This window comes from Microcebus murinus, chromosome 1 (genome assembly GCF_040939455.1).
Source record: "Microcebus murinus isolate Inina chromosome 1, M.murinus_Inina_mat1.0, whole genome shotgun sequence".
NCBI lineage: Eukaryota > Metazoa > Chordata > Mammalia > Primates > Cheirogaleidae > Microcebus > Microcebus murinus.
This window is the reverse complement of record NC_134104.1, coordinates 103,582,067-103,602,772: the sequence shown is the minus strand read 5'-3', so window position 1 is coordinate 103,602,772 and position 20,706 is coordinate 103,582,067. Positions and strand designations below refer to the sequence as shown.

At 36.5% G+C, this 20,706-nt stretch overlaps 1 protein-coding gene across 2 annotated transcripts in view; it reads right to left on the bottom strand.

The window, feature by feature from the left end:
• Positions 1 to 20,706, bottom strand: part of PLCH1 (phospholipase C eta 1) — a 219,490-nt gene that overhangs the window by 84,067 nt on the left and 114,717 nt on the right. Inside the window, exons 3-6 of one of the 2 annotated variants that reach the window (XM_012774363.3) lie at positions 14,839 to 14,985; positions 12,861 to 13,104; positions 6,006 to 6,135; positions 2,079 to 2,249 (exon numbers count right to left, since the gene is read on the bottom strand). In XM_012774363.3, coding sequence (XP_012629817.1) covers positions 2,079 to 2,249; positions 6,006 to 6,135; positions 12,861 to 13,104; positions 14,839 to 14,985 — 692 coding nt within the window. Of the gene's footprint in view, positions 1 to 2,078; positions 2,250 to 6,005; positions 6,410 to 12,860; positions 13,105 to 14,838; positions 14,986 to 20,706 lie in introns of those variants that run through there. The other variant, XM_076004480.1, reaches the window with a different exon arrangement.

The following is a 20,706-nucleotide window of genomic DNA, read 5'->3' as shown; positions in this document are numbered from 1 at the left end:
ATAGCACCCTGGCATTTGAGAAAACAGCAGAAGCAGAAAGGTCTCCCTGATCTTCTCCTAGCCCTTCTCCCCTAAAGCAAGTCATAAAACCTAGGGAAGATTTTCCGACCTTCCCCCTAAATGGGTCATAAGACCCTAATTCAAGAGACCCTCCTGTGAGAAGGCCCTCACTATATCCAGAAGAAAGGAGCCCAAGACACAGAGATGCCAAGAAGAATCTGAACAAACAGGCCTTGCTAAGTTCTTCCCAGTTTACTACCAATAGATCAAACCCTTCTGTCCTCCAATCATATTTCTCCATGACTGTCCACACTTCATCAAGCCTAACATAAAAAATATACAGATTTACCTGTTTATTTGGGTCTTATGTGATATATTCATATATGGTATATTATTTGGCAATAAGAAGTGAAGTACTGATAATGCCACAACATGGATGACCCTTGAAAATATTATGCTAAATGAAAGAAGACAATCACAAAGGCCACATATTATACAAGTCCCTTTATATAAAATGTCTAGAATAGATAGTTCAATAGAGATAGCTATCACCAAGTTCTGGAGGGGGAAGAGAAATAGGAATAACTGCTAATGGGTATGGGGTTATTCTTGGGATGCTGAAAATGTACTGAAATTAGATAGTGGCGATGGTTGCACAACTCTGTTAATTACTAAAAGCCATTAAATTGTACACTTTAAAAGGGTAAATTTTATGGTATGTAAATTATATCTCAACAAAGTTGTTATTTAACAAAAAAAAACGAAGTGTTCAAACACAGGATGCCAATTATTTGTGTGGGTAGTGTAGAAAGAATTCTTTCTGCTGACTATTATATAATAAAGTCCAAATATTTGATGATTCTCTACAATTTCAACAGAGCTAAATGCCTTTGAGTTAAAATGAATAAAAGAGATGAGTAGCTCTTTATATTAAGACAATTAGTCCTTAAATCTAAAGAAAATTAAAAGTAAACCTCATTAACTGCAGTAAAACCAAAAGCCTCCTCTCAAAAAAGTCTAAGATAAAAGGTTAAAAAACTTTAACAAAATATTTATTTATTCCTTTACTTTAGTGAGAAACAGCATTTGAGATGATATTTAAAAAAGGAGTACAAGAATAGCTTTGTGACCACTATTCAGCCTATATAATATTAAAATTAAATAAATATAATATTAAAAATAGATGCAAAGGCATCTTATTTTAAATATACTTAGATATTTCCTTTGCTAACCAGGACCTAATTTACTTAGTCTTTTCACATGCTCAAATGTCAATTTCCTATCATAATTATCAATGACCTACTATAATGCTAGTTAAGAATTATATCACATAAAGAAATTAGCTGGACAACTAAAAATATACAGAAAAAATTAGCCGGGCATGGTGGCGCATGGCTGTAGTCCTAGTTACTCGGGAGGCTGAAGCAGGAGGACCGCTTGAGCCCAGGAGCTTGAGGTTGCTGTGAGCTAGGCTGATGCCAGGGTACTCTAGCCCGGGCAACAGAGTAAGACTCTGTCTCAAAAAAAAAAAAAGAAATGGGACATGGATTCCCTTGGTGGTGGCAGTGGTGCTACTGGTGGTGATGGCATTATAGTAGTCAACTAATAACATTAAAAAATAAAGAATTATATCATAGTTAAATACCTAGCTATATTATTAGTATATGTATAAATTTATATTTTAAATATAAATAAATTTATATTTATGCTAAAATAAAAGTAAAGTATAAATTTATACTAATAGTATTAATACTTTATAGTATTATAGAAAACATTACCATTGTATCTAAAATGAAATACAATAGCTGACATTCATTTTTGTGTGGGAAAATATGCATATCCATACTCCATATATTTAAGGTAAAAAATTGAATAAGCCAGTGTTCAATTTAACATTTCTTTTCTTAAAAGCTCCTAGAAACAGTTTTAAATTACTCATAGATTAGATTTTTGTCAACTTGTGATATTTACTCCATTTTCCTAGAGTTAAAGTATATCTCCATCCGACCCCAAAAGAAAGCCATGAATCTTTCACAAGTATTTTTAAGTAAACATTCAATTCAATAGTCTAATGATACCTTTTGTTCCACCTTCAAAAACTGAGCCAGTTCTTCTACAGTTAGGTGATCTTTCTTGTCACTATAGCTCAGGAGCAGCAAATAAAGGTCTCGTCTCAAGGACATCATTTTGTAAAAAACACAAAACTCTTCAAATGTCAGAGTTCCCTGATTCTCATCTGTGTCAGCTTCCTGAAAAGGGCATAGTAAAAAAAGGCAGTAAAAGAGTTTAAAATAGGAAATCCAGTATTGGGAAATAATATTTTCTACAAAAGAACTAGTACGCAAATCACAAGCAGTGAGCACACATGCTCTTCAAGCACACATGAAACATAAAAATTAACTATATATTAGGCCACAAAGAAAGTTTCAATAAATTTTTTAAAATCAACCTTATACAAACCAATTTCTCTGACCACAGCAAATGTATAAATCAACAAAGAAAGCTAAAAAGAAACCTCTAGAAACAAAATAATACATTTCTAAAGAGGAAAAAAATACATAGAAGTAAACAACACCACATATTAAAACTTGTATGATAAAGCTAAAGTAGTAATTAGAAAGAAACTTGAAGTTTTAAATGAATTAGAAAACAAAGTAGATTTAGAGCAGAAGTTAATAACTCTAAAAGCTAGGGGGGAAAATTAAGCCAAAGGACATAGAAGGAAATAAATTACAAACAAAACCAGAAAGCAATGAAATAGAAAACAAATAGATATAACATAAAGGTGACCAAGAAAACCAAAGGCTGATTTTTGAAGAAACTAATGAAAAAAAGAAATATTGAACAAGACTAATCAAGAATGAAAGAAAGAAGATACATTTAACACATGATGAAAATACCAGTCTCCCATCAGTTTCTGAACTATAATCCAATCAAATTTAATTTTTACCTATAAAAGAATATCTCTTAATTCTCCAAGGGTAGATCTGATGCTCTTACAACCATCGGCATCATTGGTACCTCCCTAATTTCCCTCTATAGAAAAGTCTGAATAATGCATCTGGACTAATTTCTAGTTGAAATTACTTATTTCTAGCAATTACTGAGCAAAAATATTTTACCATGTGCCTGATTGATTGAATTTGTCATAAAACCATAAACTATTTGATACATAATGAATAAATGACCCATTTACATGATCTTCTTCCTTCTAAGCAAACAGGGTTGTAACCAAACAAAAGCCAATAGGAAATGAATGGCATTTTGAAATGCATAGATTTTGTGAAGTATAATCAGTTGTTAAGCAGTGTTAAACATAGCTTTGAAAGTCAACGTGCTCATTAAAAATTTTCTTTTTTTACAAAAGATTTGCTAACTTTTGGTCAATTATGAGCAATCACTGACCAATATTTAAACCTTACATAAAGGCTGATCACTGTTGCCTCTGCCATTTTAAGGATAGAGGCAGAATGGACTGGAGTACCAGCATTTTCAGTGTGTGAGGCTCTTAGAAACTCTATGCATCCTAAGAAACTGGGTCGAATGTCCAAATGCCTGCCATAACTTTGTTTCAAAATATCTAATCCTGGACACGGAAATGAAATACTTTTCAAGACTTCCATATAAATGGCTAATACAATTAAGAAGAGTAAAACTCTTGAGTTTTTTTTTTTATACCTCAAAAGATTACTTTAAAAAAAAATCAGTTGAATGTTCTACTGCAACAAAAAGCAAAGAAAAAGAAAAGAAAATTCTAGGAAGGCTTTAATGTCTTTGCCAGCAATACAGTCAAAGGAAAGAATGTTCCTAAAATAATATTAAGATCCTTGATCCTACCACTCTCACCATGAGCATTTACAGAACTCTGCTAGATACAATGCCCATGGACATAAATATCATAGATATGATATTTATGCAGCAGGTACAACTACTTATCCAGTCACTTCTGGCTTGATAAGTTTTGAAATTTAAGGTCAAAAAAAAGAGGCTCTTAATGTTTTCTTAAAACTTGTCTAAAGGATTTACTTTGAATTCATAAGCCATTTGACATAAACATTTCCTGGTTCACCCTCTAAAATACTAGGTGCATTAGAAATAAACAGGTCTCTGAATGAGGAAAAAATAGAAGTAAAAATAGTTCAATAGCTCATGTTACTTTATTATCTTCCAAAAGTACCCCCCCAAATCATATTTTTATAGGTACAAACTTTGCCCTCCTCTTTAAGCTGGGCCTCTCACATATAATCAGCAGCTACCTCTTCAGTACAGTGAATAGCTCCTACATGAAGAAACAGATGGGACCTTGGACTCTCAAGGAGGCAAAGAGGAGATGACACAGGGAATACCGGGAACATGGCAAACCTTTCCATATAGTTTAAAGATAATCCACTCTATTTGTGACAACTCATTTCCCCTTCAAAGTCTCTCACTCCATCCCTGGGGTTCCCTACATAGCTATCTCATTCCTTTTTCCTCTTTCCTTTCTCTCATGTTCTCCAGTACAATGGGACCCAGTTCCCCACAATGCAAACTATTTCCAACCAAGAACAGGACAACCTAAGGGGTCACAGAACAGAGCCAGCTTCTGTCTTCCATCCATTGTTGCTACTCACACCCCAGGCTGTTTCTATTCTTACCATGTCTAAGAACAAGTGGTTAGAAAACAAAGGAAGCACAAAACATTAAATATTATATTGCCCTCCAATGCTTATTTTTAAATGTGCAAGTATCACCTACCTAGTCACTTAGAATAGCAAATTATTGCAAAATATGGAGTATGCATATGACTTATTTCCAAATTAGAGCCTTTTGTAAATTAATATTCTACAAATTTCTAATAGTCTAACATTGTCTTTACCAGACTTAATAGAGATCGCTTCTGCACCTTAGACTGAAAACTAAATACAATCCCAGCTGGAAGCCACAGAATAGATTTGGGCCCAAGTATTTCCCTCAAAGACTTATCGACAGGGAAAGAGCATTTCATTTAACACCTAAAAGCAGTTGAATGAACTTCTGGAGAGCTCCCTGAACGGTAGGAGTAATTAGAACTTCTAAGCCTCATGGACTGTAAATCTTAAACTCAGAAACAAAATAGACAACTCATGAGGTCCTAGACAAGTGCTATGTTTTTTATCATGTCTCTTAGTCTTTATTATAATCCTCCCAATGGCCCTGTGATGTAGGCAGATGAAATATTATTGTCTTCTCAAAGGGACTTGATCAGGCTTACTTCATTATTTAAGTGTCATAAAAAGTGCCTATAATCACTCTCTGAAAACAGCAACAATAACAAAAATACATTTTAGGAAGTGAAATTTTGGATACATGTTAATTTATGAATTTTTGTTTTCTTTGATGAAACAAACTGCCTCTCTTCAGGCCAAACTTAATGTATAAATAAGTCAATGTGTATTAAAATGATTATCAGCATATTATGGAGCTTTTAGGTTCTGACTAGAGACATAATACATTTGCAGGAAGGCTTCCCAAATACCTCTTCCTTTTCAAAAAACAAAAACCCCCACCTCCTTCCCTGCCCCTCCAGGCATGACCTCTGACAACAACGAATCTGTTCTCCATTTCCATAATTTAGATATTTCAAGAGGTCATATGAGTGGAATTATACAGTATGTAAGATATTGAAATAGGCTTTTTTCACTCAGTGTAATTCTCTGGAGATTCCCACAAGTTTTTGCATGCATTGATACAGGTCGTTCTTTTTTATTGCTAAGTAGTATTCTGTGGTTTGCATGTACCACAGGTGGTTTAACCATTCATAGTTTGAAGTTACCTGGGTTGTTTCCAGTGTTTGTTTACTATGAATAAAGCTACTATAAACACTTGCGTACAAAAATAATCCCTCTCTTCATTAAAGAAAAATAAAACAGTACATAGCATGTAATACTAGCTTCCAATAAAACAAAATAAGCTTTTAATATGCCTAAGTACATCAATAACCTCTGTATATTTTATATAAGGCCAATGCAATTGTGAAAACTTACCTGAAACATTTGTCTGACTTTTCTTCGGGGCAGATTAACATTTAGTTTATGCATTAGTTGGTGTATCTCTTCAATATTCAACAAGCCATCACCATTTTTATCAGCCTCCTCAAAGGTCTGCTTCACCCACATGCAGAAAGGTCAAAGAAAACACTTGTGTTTTCATCAGAATAAAAACTGATCTCTCACAGAATACTCACAAGGATATTTATCAGTAACACAGAACTTGAAATTCTTTTGAGAAGGCCCTGCAATCCACAGGTTCTGATAAGCTACTAGTAGTGACAACAAAAAAAAAATTAGGAAGGTGCCGGGAGGCCATGTACAAGTGGTTCCCTCCACTGTGAAATGAGAGTCAGCCATATTATTTTGAGAGATTCTTTAATTCAAACAATATTTAATCCTATCCAAATTAAATATTAAATCTGTTATTGAAAAAATACTATATTTTATCAATTATAAAAGAAAAAAACTATATTACTGGTTCTAATTCCACTCTAGCAGGAAGACAACATTTTAATTCATATCTTCATTAGCAAACTCCATAAAAATAAAATATTTCTATGTGATTTTATACATTATCCCTTTCTATTTGTCATTTCCTGACCAGTTTTTCTCAGTTATGCTGCCATGTTCATAACACAAATCTTGTGTCATTCACAAGATTCTCACTTATAAAGTTAGAGTTCTTCATTTGTGAGGCATGTAGGTGTAATATATCAGGAATGGCCCAGTATTGTAGCTCTCAAATGCTTTCTGCTAAAGAATCTCTTCATGACGAAACCCAAACATAGCAAATTTAGACCTTATCTTCTCCTATGTCTGTTCACCTAGTATCTTTTTACTTTCACAATATCCCATGGTACATGATCTTTTCAATTCTCTTTTCTCAGTCCCACTCCTACATCTAGAATATTAGACCTAGTTTAATCTCATCATTGTTCAGCTAAGGAGGTAAAATGAAATGAGAGGGAGAAATCTGGTAAGAATTAATAAGAAAACCAGGTCTCAAAACTAAGTCTCTTGCATCCTAATCTGGCATTCTTTTCTCCCATACAGGAGGCCTGTCTCAGTACTATGTTCCTCTTCTTATTACTAGCTTTGATGGTCTCCACCTAACAGAACAGGCCCAGACTTTTATGTCCTGGGAAGTTACATGAAGTACAAGCCTGATATGCTAGGAGTACCCTCCAAGCTCAGGTATGACACTAGTGATTGAGAATATGAAGCTGAGTTTTTTTTTTTTTTCTTTTTTTTTTTTTCTTTTTTTTTTTTTGGATATTTCTACTGTAGTGTAAGAAGCTGAGTTTAGATGTAAAATATTTACATCATATGAACTGAAAATTGTAAAGATGCTCAGTGGGATGAGTCTTAGGTAGTTTTATATAATGGCAAAGCAGAATAAATGGTAATAAATAGATGAGTTGAGAATTCTCAGCTAACTTTTAGCAAAGGATTTTTTTAATGGATGATTCATCAGTGTTGAGGGGTAGGTTACAGAAGGCAGGAATTGTGTGTATACTTAGAAAACCACACTGAGCTTCAAAGTGTGAAGGGTAATGAAGATGAAAAGAATAAGGCAATGGGAAGAAAACAGAAAATCAGAGTAAGGGAAAAGCGTAGGTTTAAAGCCAAGACATGGGAGAATGAGGGTACATCAGAGGAGAAGGGCAATGGGCAATATTTGTTTATCAAACAGGTGACATCAACTGAGAGATTTTCATTTTAAGTCAAAATATGAATTAACCTTCCAGTGGTAACATAGCATACTTCCACTTCTGAGGTGATTTAAATTATGACTGTAGGAGACAGTACCTTGGAAAGCAAAAACCACAAGAAAGGTAAAGTCTTACTCCTTCTAAAGTTAAATAGAGGTGGTTTTCTGACTGTAAATAGCTTGCTTCACATTTTGTTCCCTTTACAAGATTTTAAAATAACCAGTCCAGCTCTTTCAATTTCAATTTTTCCTCATAAACTTTAGTCAGCACCTCATTATACATGACACCTGGAAGTTAAAGGGACAACCAGACCTAGGGGAAAAAATAACTGAAGAATCAAAAGGGTGAAAGATTTGGGCCAATTACTAATAAGTACCTGAATCTCATTTTTTAGTTTTCTGGGCACACAGCACCCACATGGTGAACTCCATTTCTTCTGACTGTGGACACTGCTCTGTGCCCCACAAAGGACTTGGCTAGAGTCCAAAGAAGTGGTGAAATGAGTCCAATGACAGCAATATTTTCAACCTTTCATTCTGTAATTCTTTACCAAAGCCTCTCAAAGACTTCTCCAGAGAAGAGACAGTAACATCCAAGCCCTAAATTTGTGTATACTCTGCAGATACAAACCACTTAGGATGGGCGTGTGTCAGCAGGGTCTTTAGCACCAACACATAACTGGCCTTGACAACTGGATTAGGAGACATAGGACCGGCAAGGCAGAAATAGAGGTGGAATCAAACCTAGAAGTATACACTAGTCCTAATTCTACTGCTAACCTCAGCCTGCAACAGTGGGTCACTTATGTCACCTCTTAGAGCCATTCCTCATTTACAATGTCAGGGAGCATGACTTTTAATCTTGAAATCCCTTCTGAGATTCTATGAATGGAAAAACCATTCTTTCCAGTAATGGTATTCACAGTATACAATCACAGGGAAAAGTATTCTGACATCTTAAAGCTGTTCTTCATAATTTAGATGAGTGCCCGGTAAAGCCCTGAATTAATAATTCAGAGCCATATATATAATAATTCTAAGAAAAGAAATAGTCATTCCACAGAGAAAATCTGAGAGAGTCAAACTGAATGAAAAGTAATGGTCTAGTATTTTCTATCAAGAAACTGTAGTAGGATAGAAAGCATTAAATGGTATTACTTAGTGCAGGACTGGCCAAACTTTTCTATAAAGGGCCTGATAGTAAATATTTTAAGCTTTGCAGGCCATCTGTCCTCGGTTACAACTACTCCACTCCGCCATTACCATGAGAAAGCAGCCATATAGACAACACGTAAGTGAATGAGCACAGTTGTGTTCCAATACAATTTTATTTATGGACACTGAAATCTGAACTTCAAATAATTTTCGCATGTCACAAAATGTTATTGTTTTAATTTTTTTCAACCATTTAAAACTCATTCTTAGCTCAGGAGCCCATAAAAAAAATAGGTGGTGGGACATATTTAGCCTGCAGTTTGAAGGAAAGGAATAAGATTTTAATTTACGACATAATAAGGGACTGCCTGAAGTCCGCTAGAAGTTATAATTTCCCTCATGGATTTAAGAGACAAAGTGGGGAAAACATAAAGGAGAGTGATCTGATGGAGAAAAACACCAAGTCTAGGTGGCAGCAGCAACATTTGTATATGATGAGGCCACCATATTTCAGACTTTATCTGAATAGGAAAGGAAAACATTTGCCATTCTTTACTGCCCTTTAGTAATAACAATAGTAGCTATGATTTATAAGGTGCTTACTATGTGCTGGGCAGTGTTCCAAAGACTCTGTATATATCAATTCATTTGATCTTCACACACCTCCACAAGATGGGCACTATCATCATCATCGCCATGTTACATATAAAAGACTCTGAGGCGGAAGAGTATAAGCAATTCAACCAAACTTGCACAGTACATGGCAGAGTCTGAGTTCTTAACTGTGTTGCTCTATCTTTTAATAGGTCTGAGTACTACATCTCCCTCCACTCAACCTGGCCATACTGCAGAAATAATCTACACTTCAGGCTGGATGGACTTTCTCATACATCCATTTAAGATTCACTATTCTCATTTTTCATTCACAGTTGAAATTTTCAGTCGTAAATGAAATCTAACAATCAACATCCCAAATCTGTTCTCCTCAATTAATGTAATTAAATGTCCAGTCAAGAATGTTATTCTGTTAAGATATTATCCAAAATTCTACCAAATTCTGACAAATCTGCATGAGAATGGATCCCTGACTCAACATAACTTTCCCTATTTTTGAATTCAGCCTCCTCCTTACTAACTATTCATTAATTTCTTCTTTCTTTATTTACCCCTTCACTGATTCAAAAAATCAACTGGTTCTACACTTCATACAAAATTGTTCCTCTTTGCGGTTCTGCAGTACATTTGCATTCTATTATTTTTTCAGAAAGCATATTTTCAGAATATGAATCTCTCAAAATATGAAAACTTTCAAGCACCAGTAAACATAGAAAAATGAGGTCTAAAAAATTACTGATCAATAAAGCAAAAAGAGGCTTCTACAATGTGTGTCCATCTCCCTCTGGTCTCTCTGAAGGATTAGGAGAGAAACTCATGTAATGACGAAAGGTTCTAGAATATTGTAAATGCACCCTACTTACGTGGGTAAGGACAGCAGGTTCAGGACCTGATTGTCACCCCTACAGCCATTGCCCTCCTTTCTTCCTTGCTAAAACAATCGCAATTTTGTTCAAGTATCCAAAAGTCACATATTTTAATGGTGGATGGGAACAGGAGACAGAGAAGTAAAGCTTGGCTCAAATACAGTTTTCCCCAAAGTACAGTCCTGGGGTCCCTGTTAACATGAGGTCCCTCCCTTTCCAACTACTCTGTGTGAGGCTGGATTTTCTTCACATATTTCAACCAAAACACTATCTCACAACAGACTGCAGAATGCAGAAGCAGATATGAGGATCCATGTGTTCCATTAAGCCAGATATTAAGAAGACTTGTAAAACAGTGAAGCAATACTGCTCTTCTAATGTGCTTTGCTTTGAAAAATATAGCTATTTTTCTCATAAAAATATGTGAACATGTAATAGAGTTTATGATTTTAAATGAATTAATAATTTTTAAATCCTCATATTTAATCTCTAATGTGATAAATACCTACATATTGAATGCACATAAACAAAAGCTATTTGGAATCTTCAGTTTTTAAGAGTGCAAAAAATGGTTCTGAGACCGAAGTCTAATCATGTCAATTAACATCTCTTGCAAGAGATTGGTTTAGAAATAGGCCTGCAATAGTAATTCTGGCCAATGATGACAGGTCATCTCTTGGGGAGCTTCTGAGAAGTTTTTCTTTTCTCTTAAGCAAAAGATTTGCAAGAAGGAACTTTGCTACCTCTGGGCAGGGCTATGTTTAGAGCTACCGCCTGAAGTTGCTATAACCCTCTTTGACCGAAGGGCAGCCAGCTGTAGGGCCAAGGCAAGAAGCTGAGAATGGTGGAACCTGGGTCCATGATGACATCACTGAAATTAACTTGAACCTGGAATTGTCTCATCTCTGATCTCTCATTTACGAGAAAATGAACACTCTTTATTGTTTAAGGCACTACTAAAATGGTTTCTGCCACTTGTACCAGAAAGCATTGTTATGTTGAACATTACTGATTCAACATTTTTGCTTGTTTGTTTTTTAGCAAATGTTAAAGAGTTAAAAAAAGCAAACAGATTAAAGCACAGAAAGTCAGTTCCTGTGTTTGTTTTTGCTCATTTATGAATCCCAGTTGGCTTTATCAGCATACTGTGAATATTGATGAAAAATATCATGGCTCATCAACTCAGATTTTCACACTGTCAAGGTCCTTTCAGGGCCTGAATATTTCCATTCTGCTCCAGCAATACCTTGTGTGAGGGATTGTAGCTAGAGTAGCACAAATTCAACATCAACTCCTGGAAAAAATCAGGGCATACGTCCCAGTGATGGCAAGGAAGCAGTACTGCTCCCTACATATACATGGGGCACCTGTATTTTAAGGCCATTCCAAATGGGAAGAAGGAAACCAAATCAGTCAACTAGCCTAACACCCTCACTTTGCAGATAAGGAAATTGAGGCCACAAAGGCCTTGCTCTGTGCCAGGTTTGATCCCACTGGGAAGGATGCCTTCAGACCAAGCACATCAATCATTTATCTTGTCAGCACTGCAGGACCACAAGAATGTGTATAAGCAAGAATGAGACTTAGATCCCAGTTTCTCAAGCAATTTAGAGAGAATAAATGTTATTAAGTAAAAAATTATTTCCCCTCAAGTATCAGTCAGTTCAGTTTCCAAGCTGTAAGTTAGAGAGACAGAAAAAGCAGGAAGCAGCTTAGTGCCTGATACATATTTGAAACTCAAGAAGTATTTGTTGGCCGGGCGTGGTGGCTCACGCCTGTAATCCTAGCTCTCTGGGAGGCCGAGGCGGGCGGATTGCTCGAGGTCAGGAGTTCGAAACCAACCTGAACAAAGAGCGAGACCCCGTCTCTACTATAAAAAATAGAAAGAAATTAATTGGCCAACTAATATATATACAAAATATTAGCCGGGCATGGTGGCGAATGCCTGTAGTCCCAGCTACTTGGGAGGCTGAGGCAGGAGGATTGCTTGAGCCAGGAGTTTGAGGTTGCTGTGAGCTAGGCTGACGCCACGGCACTCACTCTAGCCTGGGCAACAAAGTGAGACTCTGTCTCAAAAAAAAAAAAAAAAAAGGAGTATTTGTTAAACTAAGCTGACTTTATAGCAAAGTAGGATTTTCTCTGATTCAAATCAGCACTTTCCCAGTTACAGTTAATGAGTACTCCTATAATAAAAAAGGCAATGATATTTAATGGGTACTTCATCTCTCTTAAGAGGAAATTTCAGATTGTATTTGAAGATTTCTCAGATTGTGGAGATAGATTCAGTCTCCTTAGAAGTATTCTGCTCCTGAGTTTATATGTAAACTTAAGTTTCTGCATGTTTTATATATTCGTTTACTTGGGGTGAAAGTGAGGAGGGGAGGGAAGTGTGCTAGGGGTGAAGAAAGACACAGGAAACAAAATTATGGTAAAAAACAAAGCATAGTCATCCTCACTTCACACACATACACAGAGCTCAAAATAAAGTTCTAGGAAGGATATTGGTCATGGGTCCTCTGCCTTTTGGCAAGGGAATCTTCATCACTGATGCCAGCCATCAGGTACTTGAGGCCTGTGATCCAGGTGCGGGCCTCCTCAGGGTTGGAGGTGATGAGGTCCAGGGACTCCATGTGGTTGCCATGGTAGATGGTGAAGCAGCAGCTGGGGTCAAAGTTCCCCTCAGCTTGTCTGTGGAATATTTCAGACTGCCGACCCTCCGTGACTTTGTAAATGGAATCAATAAGTACTGTGACGGAAGCGAGATACACAGTTACACAGCAGGTGAGACATTTACTTACATGGATTAAGAAATGAGAAAAGCAAAATCATTTCAAATATTAAAAATAACTATGAAAAAAATCATTATCTGCAAGTTGTGGTTTTAGGTCTATATGTGAAGCGTAAGTCCTCTTGTTCCCTAGTAGAAACCTTCTCCATATAACACTTTACCTGCCTATACAGTCTTGACAATGTCCTCCCAAGGCAATGATTTAGAATGTGCTGAAATTTATAGTAAAAAAATAGATATGCCCATCAGGGCAAAAAGACTGGCAGAAAAGGAGACTACCGAATATGTCAAATTTACAGTTTATGTACTTATGGAGGCAAAAACATACAAAGACCTAGAGCCAACTTTGGTGTTTTGCAACATACATGAGGAGATAGTGAGAAAATTGAAAAGAAAATAATTTACTGGCAACCAAATAGCCCAGCTAAACAAGACTGGCCCTCCCAAAGAGAAAACTATGGGACTATGATGATGAAGGCAGAGCAGAGCTCAGAGAAGCAAAGAGAAACAAGGTAACAGCTGAGGGGAGGCAGAGTGATATGGGAACATAGGGCCCACTTTGGGGACCCTGCATAGGCTGTTTATTCTGAACCAGAAAGCACAGAGAGAAAATAATGGGAGATAAAGCTGGAAAGGCAGACTAAGGCTACATTGCAGAGTGGCTGGAGTAACAGAGATTAATATTATTTAGGTAGCGGAACAACACTGAAGGTTTGAATCACAGCAGCACTGGCAAGAAGGATAATTTTAGACTAAAATATTATTTTGCTTGTTTCTTTTTAAGCATGAATTAGAAGTGTTGCCTCTACTATGGATTGCCCATATTCACCATCTACTTCTCATTTCTGCCTAATTGGCAGGATCCTAATTTTCTTCTGGTACCCACTCATTCACCACATGACTCACAGGCAAGCGAGCCTATGCTCAGCTCCAGGTTCTCCTGCCTTTGCGCTCTGGGATTTGCATTAGTGATCTCCCAAGTTCTTGGGCCTCTGATCTTGGACTGAGAGTTATATCCTCAGCTCCCTGGGTTCTCAGACCTTTGGACTCAGACTGAGCTACCCACCAGCTCCTCTGGTTCTCCAGCTTGCAGATGGCCGTCGTGGGACTTCTTGGCTTCCGTAGTCATGTGAGTCAATTTCCCGAAGAAATCCCCTCTCATATTTCTACCCACTTATCTATCTATGTATACATCCTATTTTGTTTCTCTAGGGAAGCCTGACTAATACAGTGTGGGAGAAAGAAGTTTAACTAGGAATCAGATCAAAACTATTTTATTTGATATCATTAAAACCACATTTTTAATTCATTAGTCACTTAACTGTGGCTTAGAATATGGCAATACACCCTAAAGCCCATTGAATTGATGATGTCTGTCATCTTTTATAGGAAAATAAAAGGTCTCATGCTATAAAACCATATATCCCAACTTAAAAACAGAAAACCCATCCCGTCTTCAACCCAGGGGAAATATTAACATTTGCAGCATTCATGGAAAAGAAAACTTTTATGAAATTAAATTCCCCAAAGATGGTCATCACTTATCCTGTCTCTCAATATCCAAGACCAGCTAACACCAAAACATGCAAATATTTGAAAGTTCCACAAATCTGAAGCTTCCACAGAGCCTATCCAGACTAATCCTTGTGTGACTGTGTCAAGCCAAGCAAAGAATTCAAAGGTTTGTTTTACTTTTTGCCTTCTCGCTCTTCCTAGAGGGCCGCCATCGGAGGCGTGTTCGATGCTCATCCAGGTAAAAGAGCCGGACGAGCCCTTTGGTCCCACGCTTCAGTTTGATCATCTGTGTCCCGGACTGCATTACACTCATGCATCTTTCAACTGCAAAAGAGATTAGAGCACATTCAGCTACCATACAATGCACGTGCATGCAAGTGTCCAGGCCTTATTATACTCAAATAAAACCTCTGATTCACCCCCAAAGACCAGAATAAAAATTTCATAGAGGTAATCTGAAAAAAGAGTTAAGGAACTGATTCATCAGGCTAAAGCCAATAAGAAGCCCTACTGACAGAAATAAAATTCTACTTTCAGGTAAATAATGCATTACTGTTTCACTGGGCTATCTTTTGTTCTATTTTTTTGGTATGAAACCAATGACCATTTGATACTTGGCTTTCTGTTCTTAAAGCAAGTTCTTAGACATGTTAAATCTTGCGAGTTTTTATATAGCTAGTTGTAAAAGCATCTTATAACAATGTTTTAAAATTCAATCAACAGAAAAATAAGATTGGCAAAATGATGACAATTGTTGAAGTTGGATTATGGTTACATATGGGTTCATGTTACATATTCGTGTATACTTGAAAATAGCTAAACATATATTGTTTCTTAAAATGTGTTAAAAAAAATCAAATTTTCATAATTGAACATAAAACACTTGCTGATGCATTAAACTGCTAAGGTTTCCCATCTAGAGAAATAATTTGGCAACTGAATTCAGGTAATATCCAAATTACTCATGTTCTACATTAAAGCTGTCATTTAAATCCAATCTGCTTTGAGATGAACCTTGCTGGAAGTAGGCATCTGTTGTTTTTGCCTGTCTCTCTTGTTTGGTAACAGTGTCCCTACTTGTACTTCCGAAATACTCCTCTCCCATTTCATGCGCCTTTGGTGTCAATCACCCCAACTAAGGAAAAGGCACCTGAATTATGCTTAGAGCAAATATGACTCTCTCCCAAGGAACACGAATCTTGAGCAGATCATTAAATGAAAACAGAACTGGGCCATTTCAACAACTGAGATGTTCCTGGTTCTCCACCCTAAGATGTGACAGTTGTCACAATTCTTATTCTCCCTGAGACTGACAAGTGATTCCATTTTCCTTTGATTCTGGAAGTTATACAATACCCTTCCACATATTCTTTTTTTCATTATATCAGCCAGAATGGCTTTTGTTTCACAAAGATCACTGACTTACACACAGGCACACAAATAACCATTAAACCACTCAAAATATCTAGCTTTGAGTACCTACCTTATTAAAGCAGTATGCTGTTAGAAACAACAGATAAAAGAAACACAATAAACATTTCAACATTAGACTTCAGCTTTTTTGGCTAAGTATGTTGTCTTTACTAGTAAAGATAATCTCATTCAACAGTTTAACATTATATGTATAGGATACTGATTTTTTTGACACCTTGAGTACCAGTGGACATGGGATACCCATTATAGTTAACTTCAACATAACCACCTTCATAGTCTACTCCATGAAGAGCCATTCCTTTCCCGCAAAAAATCAAGGAGGAATTGCATAAAATTAAGTATAGTTCAGAATTTGATACTGCAAGGAAGGCTGCCTTTACTCATTTTATCTGACACATCAAATACTCAAGTAATAAAAATATTGCTTAAGAAAACAAACACACAAAATTAAAATGTTTAAAGTACAAAACAAAATGTGAGATTTGGTTTCATACAGATAGTAAATTCACCCACCACTGAGCACCATTCTTTTAGGCAATTAAATCTATAGATTTGGATTCTCAACAGCCACATTGACCATTTTGTACCAGTAATTAGAGGATGAACAGAAGATAGAGTATCAGTGTACCAAAGCAAAACCATCAACTCAAATCAACTAAGTCAAAACTCTCAGAGAAACCTATTAGAACTTCACTGACCACTGGCAGTAGGTCACATCAATAAACAAACAGATGTTTACAGAGCAACTCCTTGTTCCAGACACAGGGCTATGTCATGAGGTGAAGCAAAGAACAAGGATAATTTGTCTTTGTCCTTAAAGGGCTTAAATTTTAAGAGAATGAAACATCTAGAAAGATGTTTAATGGCAATTTGGAGCTGTGGTTAAGAGCACAGTCTGGATCTAGCCTAGGCTAGAATTTCCATGTCTGTCACTTGCTGTATGACTTGGGCAAGTTATGTAACCTTTCTATACCTCCATTTCCTTATCTACAAAGTGGGCATAATAATATGATTTACTTCTTGAATTATGGTAAATATTGAATGAATTAATTTATGTAAAGTACTGAAAACAGTACCTGGCACATCCTAAATACTATAAATGGTAGCTATTTGTTATGGACTGAATGTTTATTGCCCCAAGATTCATTGGTGAAGTCCAAACCCCCAACGTGATAGCATTTAGAGGTGGGTGCTTTGGGAGATGATTAGGTTTAGGTGAGATCTTAAAAGTGGGGTCCCCATAATGGAATATGTTTTATCCCTCCACCCCACTTCTCTCTCTCTCTCTCTCTCTCTCTCTCTCTCTCTCTCTCTCTCTCTCTCTGTCATATGGGGATACAGCAAGAAGGCAGCCATCTGCAAGCCAAGAAAAGAGCCCTCATCAGTAACTGAATAGTTCAGCACCTTGAGATCTTGGATTTTTCAGCCTCCAGTGCTGTAAGAAATAACTGTCTATTATTTAAGCCACCCAATTTATGGTATTTTGTTATAGCAACCTGAGTTAAGATACTATGATAGTTTTATTATTACTGAAATCTTTCAAAATAAATGCCAAGTCACAAGTAAAGACAGAAATACTATGGGAGGCCATAGAAAAGGAAAATACAGTAAGCTGGAATGTGGAGAAATGTAGTAATAAGAGAGCATCATTGAAGACTTGGGGACAGGAAAGGGTAAGAGTAGAGTATGATCAAAGAGAAAGGAAAAGATGATCCTCCATCTTTTGAAGAGTGATTCAAAAGCGAATTAATAGGATACCTGCTTCCATGGGTGAGATAAGACTAGGCTATGGGGGGCTGGGGATGCTGGCGTAATAAGATTTTAATGCATTGGCAATGAGAGATTAACTAGATATATCTAAGCAAATAATTTGTAAGTTCACCAATGAATTTTGGCGCAATAAACATTCAGTCCATAACAAATAGCTACCATTTATAGTATTTAGGATGTGTCAGGTACAGTTTTCAGTATTTTACATGAATTAATTCATTTAATCTTCACCATAATTCAAGAAGTAAATAATATTATTATGCCCACTTTGTAGATAAGGAAATGGAGGTATAGAGAGGTTACATAACTTGTCCAAGTCATACAACAAGTGACAGACATGGAAATTCTAGCCCAGGCTAGATCCAGACTGTGCTCTTAACCACAGCTCCAAATTGCCATTAAACATCTTTCTAGATGTTTCATTCTCTTAAAATTTAAACCCTTTAAGAACAAAGTATACTTGTTCTTTGCTTCGCCTCATGACATAGCCCTGCGCCTGGAACAAGGAGTTGCTCTGTAAACATCTGTTTGTTTATTGATGAGATCTATCAATATTTGCTAGATATATCTAAGCAAATGATTGACTGGATAAAGACATAATTCAAGGAAGATGTCTCTTTTGGAAGAGAGAATAAAATAAACTGTTTAAACCTGAGTGGAGAAGCGAATTAACTGTATCATCAGAGACCTAAGAGCAAGGCCTGCCTCTGTATCTGACATGGTGTTCTGTACTTTGTTCACACGCTCCTTCTTTCCTCTTCCCTTTACAAACTCTTCCAGCTCCTTTTCCTTTCCCTAAAATGGAACTGCTATGGCTATAATAGCTCAATATCTTGACAGGAAAAGCACAAAGATATAAAAGCAGAATCAGTTACTAGAACGGATAAATTCCACATACCACTTAGCAAGCATCAGCCATATTTTAGAAGGTGGAATTCAATCCTTCAGAAAGAGAGTGTATTTACACAATATATTAAATATTCATTAGCTCCACACTTATCCCACTGACTCAACCATGGGTATCCCATGGGCTAAGATGCCAACATCATCTGTTGCAGTGGATAAGCATGTATGATTACAATATATAATACTTGGCAGGGTCAGGGTCTGAAACAATATACTGCTTAAACTGTTTATGTAGCTGCCTTATGCTTTCTCACTGATTGATCCCTATCACATAGAAACTCCATTTGATTAGAATTAAACTGAAAAATCATGCCCAATGAAACCTTGACAGTCATCTAACCCACTTCTCCCTTCCCCAAACCTGATAGCAGATAATCCCTTGCAGTTATAAAGCTGGCCACAGAAGCACCCTCAGCATTCTTCGCAATTCATTCCAGTGGATAAAAGTCACCAATGATGGAGACAAAATATTCTTCTTATCTAATCACTTATGTCTCAACATAAGCCAATTTCTTCATGTTCTGCCTCCAGTAGAAATAGGTAATAGCAGTAAAAATCATCCTCCACCCATGCCATATTGGTAGATTCCACAAAAGAGAATAAGAATGGCTTTACTGCAGGTAAACAAGGGAAGTGTTCCAGTGGATTAGAATAACCTTGCCACACACATTTCCAGTGCCGAAGGTTCTCTGAGAAAAGTTTGCAAATACAGGTTACAAATTCATGGGAGAAGCCATGATGTGCACAATCCCTCTGATTCTACATTATCCTTTATGATAGCCTTAATATTTCTAGAAAATAAGTTTATTTGAATACAATACAGCAACATACAAGAATATTAAGGGAGAAACATCTACCAGCCCAACATTTAACACAAATATTGTTCTTGTCTGTTACACTCCAGGCCTTCACATGCACACAGATGCATTGTACCACTTGAAATCATGATATTTAAGCCATTTGGCACTCTGCTTTTTTCATTTTTGTTATAACAGCTTTCCATGTTTCTGCACAGACTTAATAATTATCATTTTAATGGCTGCCTACCAGAGCAGCATAAATATTTAAAGAGCAGAACAGATGAGTCGAAGAAGACTATATTCCTAACTTTATTACATAATTAGAGTTTTAAAACTCTTAACGGAGTCTCATTTGTAAAATGAAAGGCATAACAATGTGGTCTACAGGGTCCTTTAGAATTCAACTCTTTAAAAGGATTAACTCAATCCTTGTTGCCACAATCAGTTAAAATAAGTAAATTTCTTAGGAGCTATAAGTTCACTAAATCCCTCAAACAGAAAATGCTGTAAAAAAAAAAAAACCCTTCTGATTTGAAATAACATCAAAGAAAGTCTATAACATATGGGAGAAGATTTCCAAGATTTCCACTAAGTATATATTAAACCCTTTGAGAGGGTTTAATTCTTCAAGCTGTATTTGGGGTTTTTTTGTTTGTTTTTTCTTTTATTCTTTAACTCACAAAGTAAAACAGCATCTTCAAGCCATATCTGAATCAGATAATCAGCTTCTGTTAGGGATGTCATGCGTACCAACTGATGCACATTTTTAGAACAACTTTAACTGAAGTATAATTTATGTATGCAATAAAATTCACCTGTTTAAAATATATAATTCAATGATTTGAGCATATTTACAGAGTTGTGTGGCAGTCTAACTCAGGCATCGTCAAACTACGGCCCGCGCCCGCCTAGGACACTTATCCAGCCCGCCGGGTGTTTTTGCCGCCGCTGCCTGTCCTGCTTAGCAGCCGACTCATCCCAGACCCACAGCGTGCACTCTCCAACAATCTGAAGGACAGTGAACTGGCCCCTGTTTAAAAAGTTTGAGGACCCCTGGTCTAACTATAGGACATTCCCATCACCACTCATGCCCATTTGCAGTCACACCCCATTTTTACCCACAGTCCTGGACAAC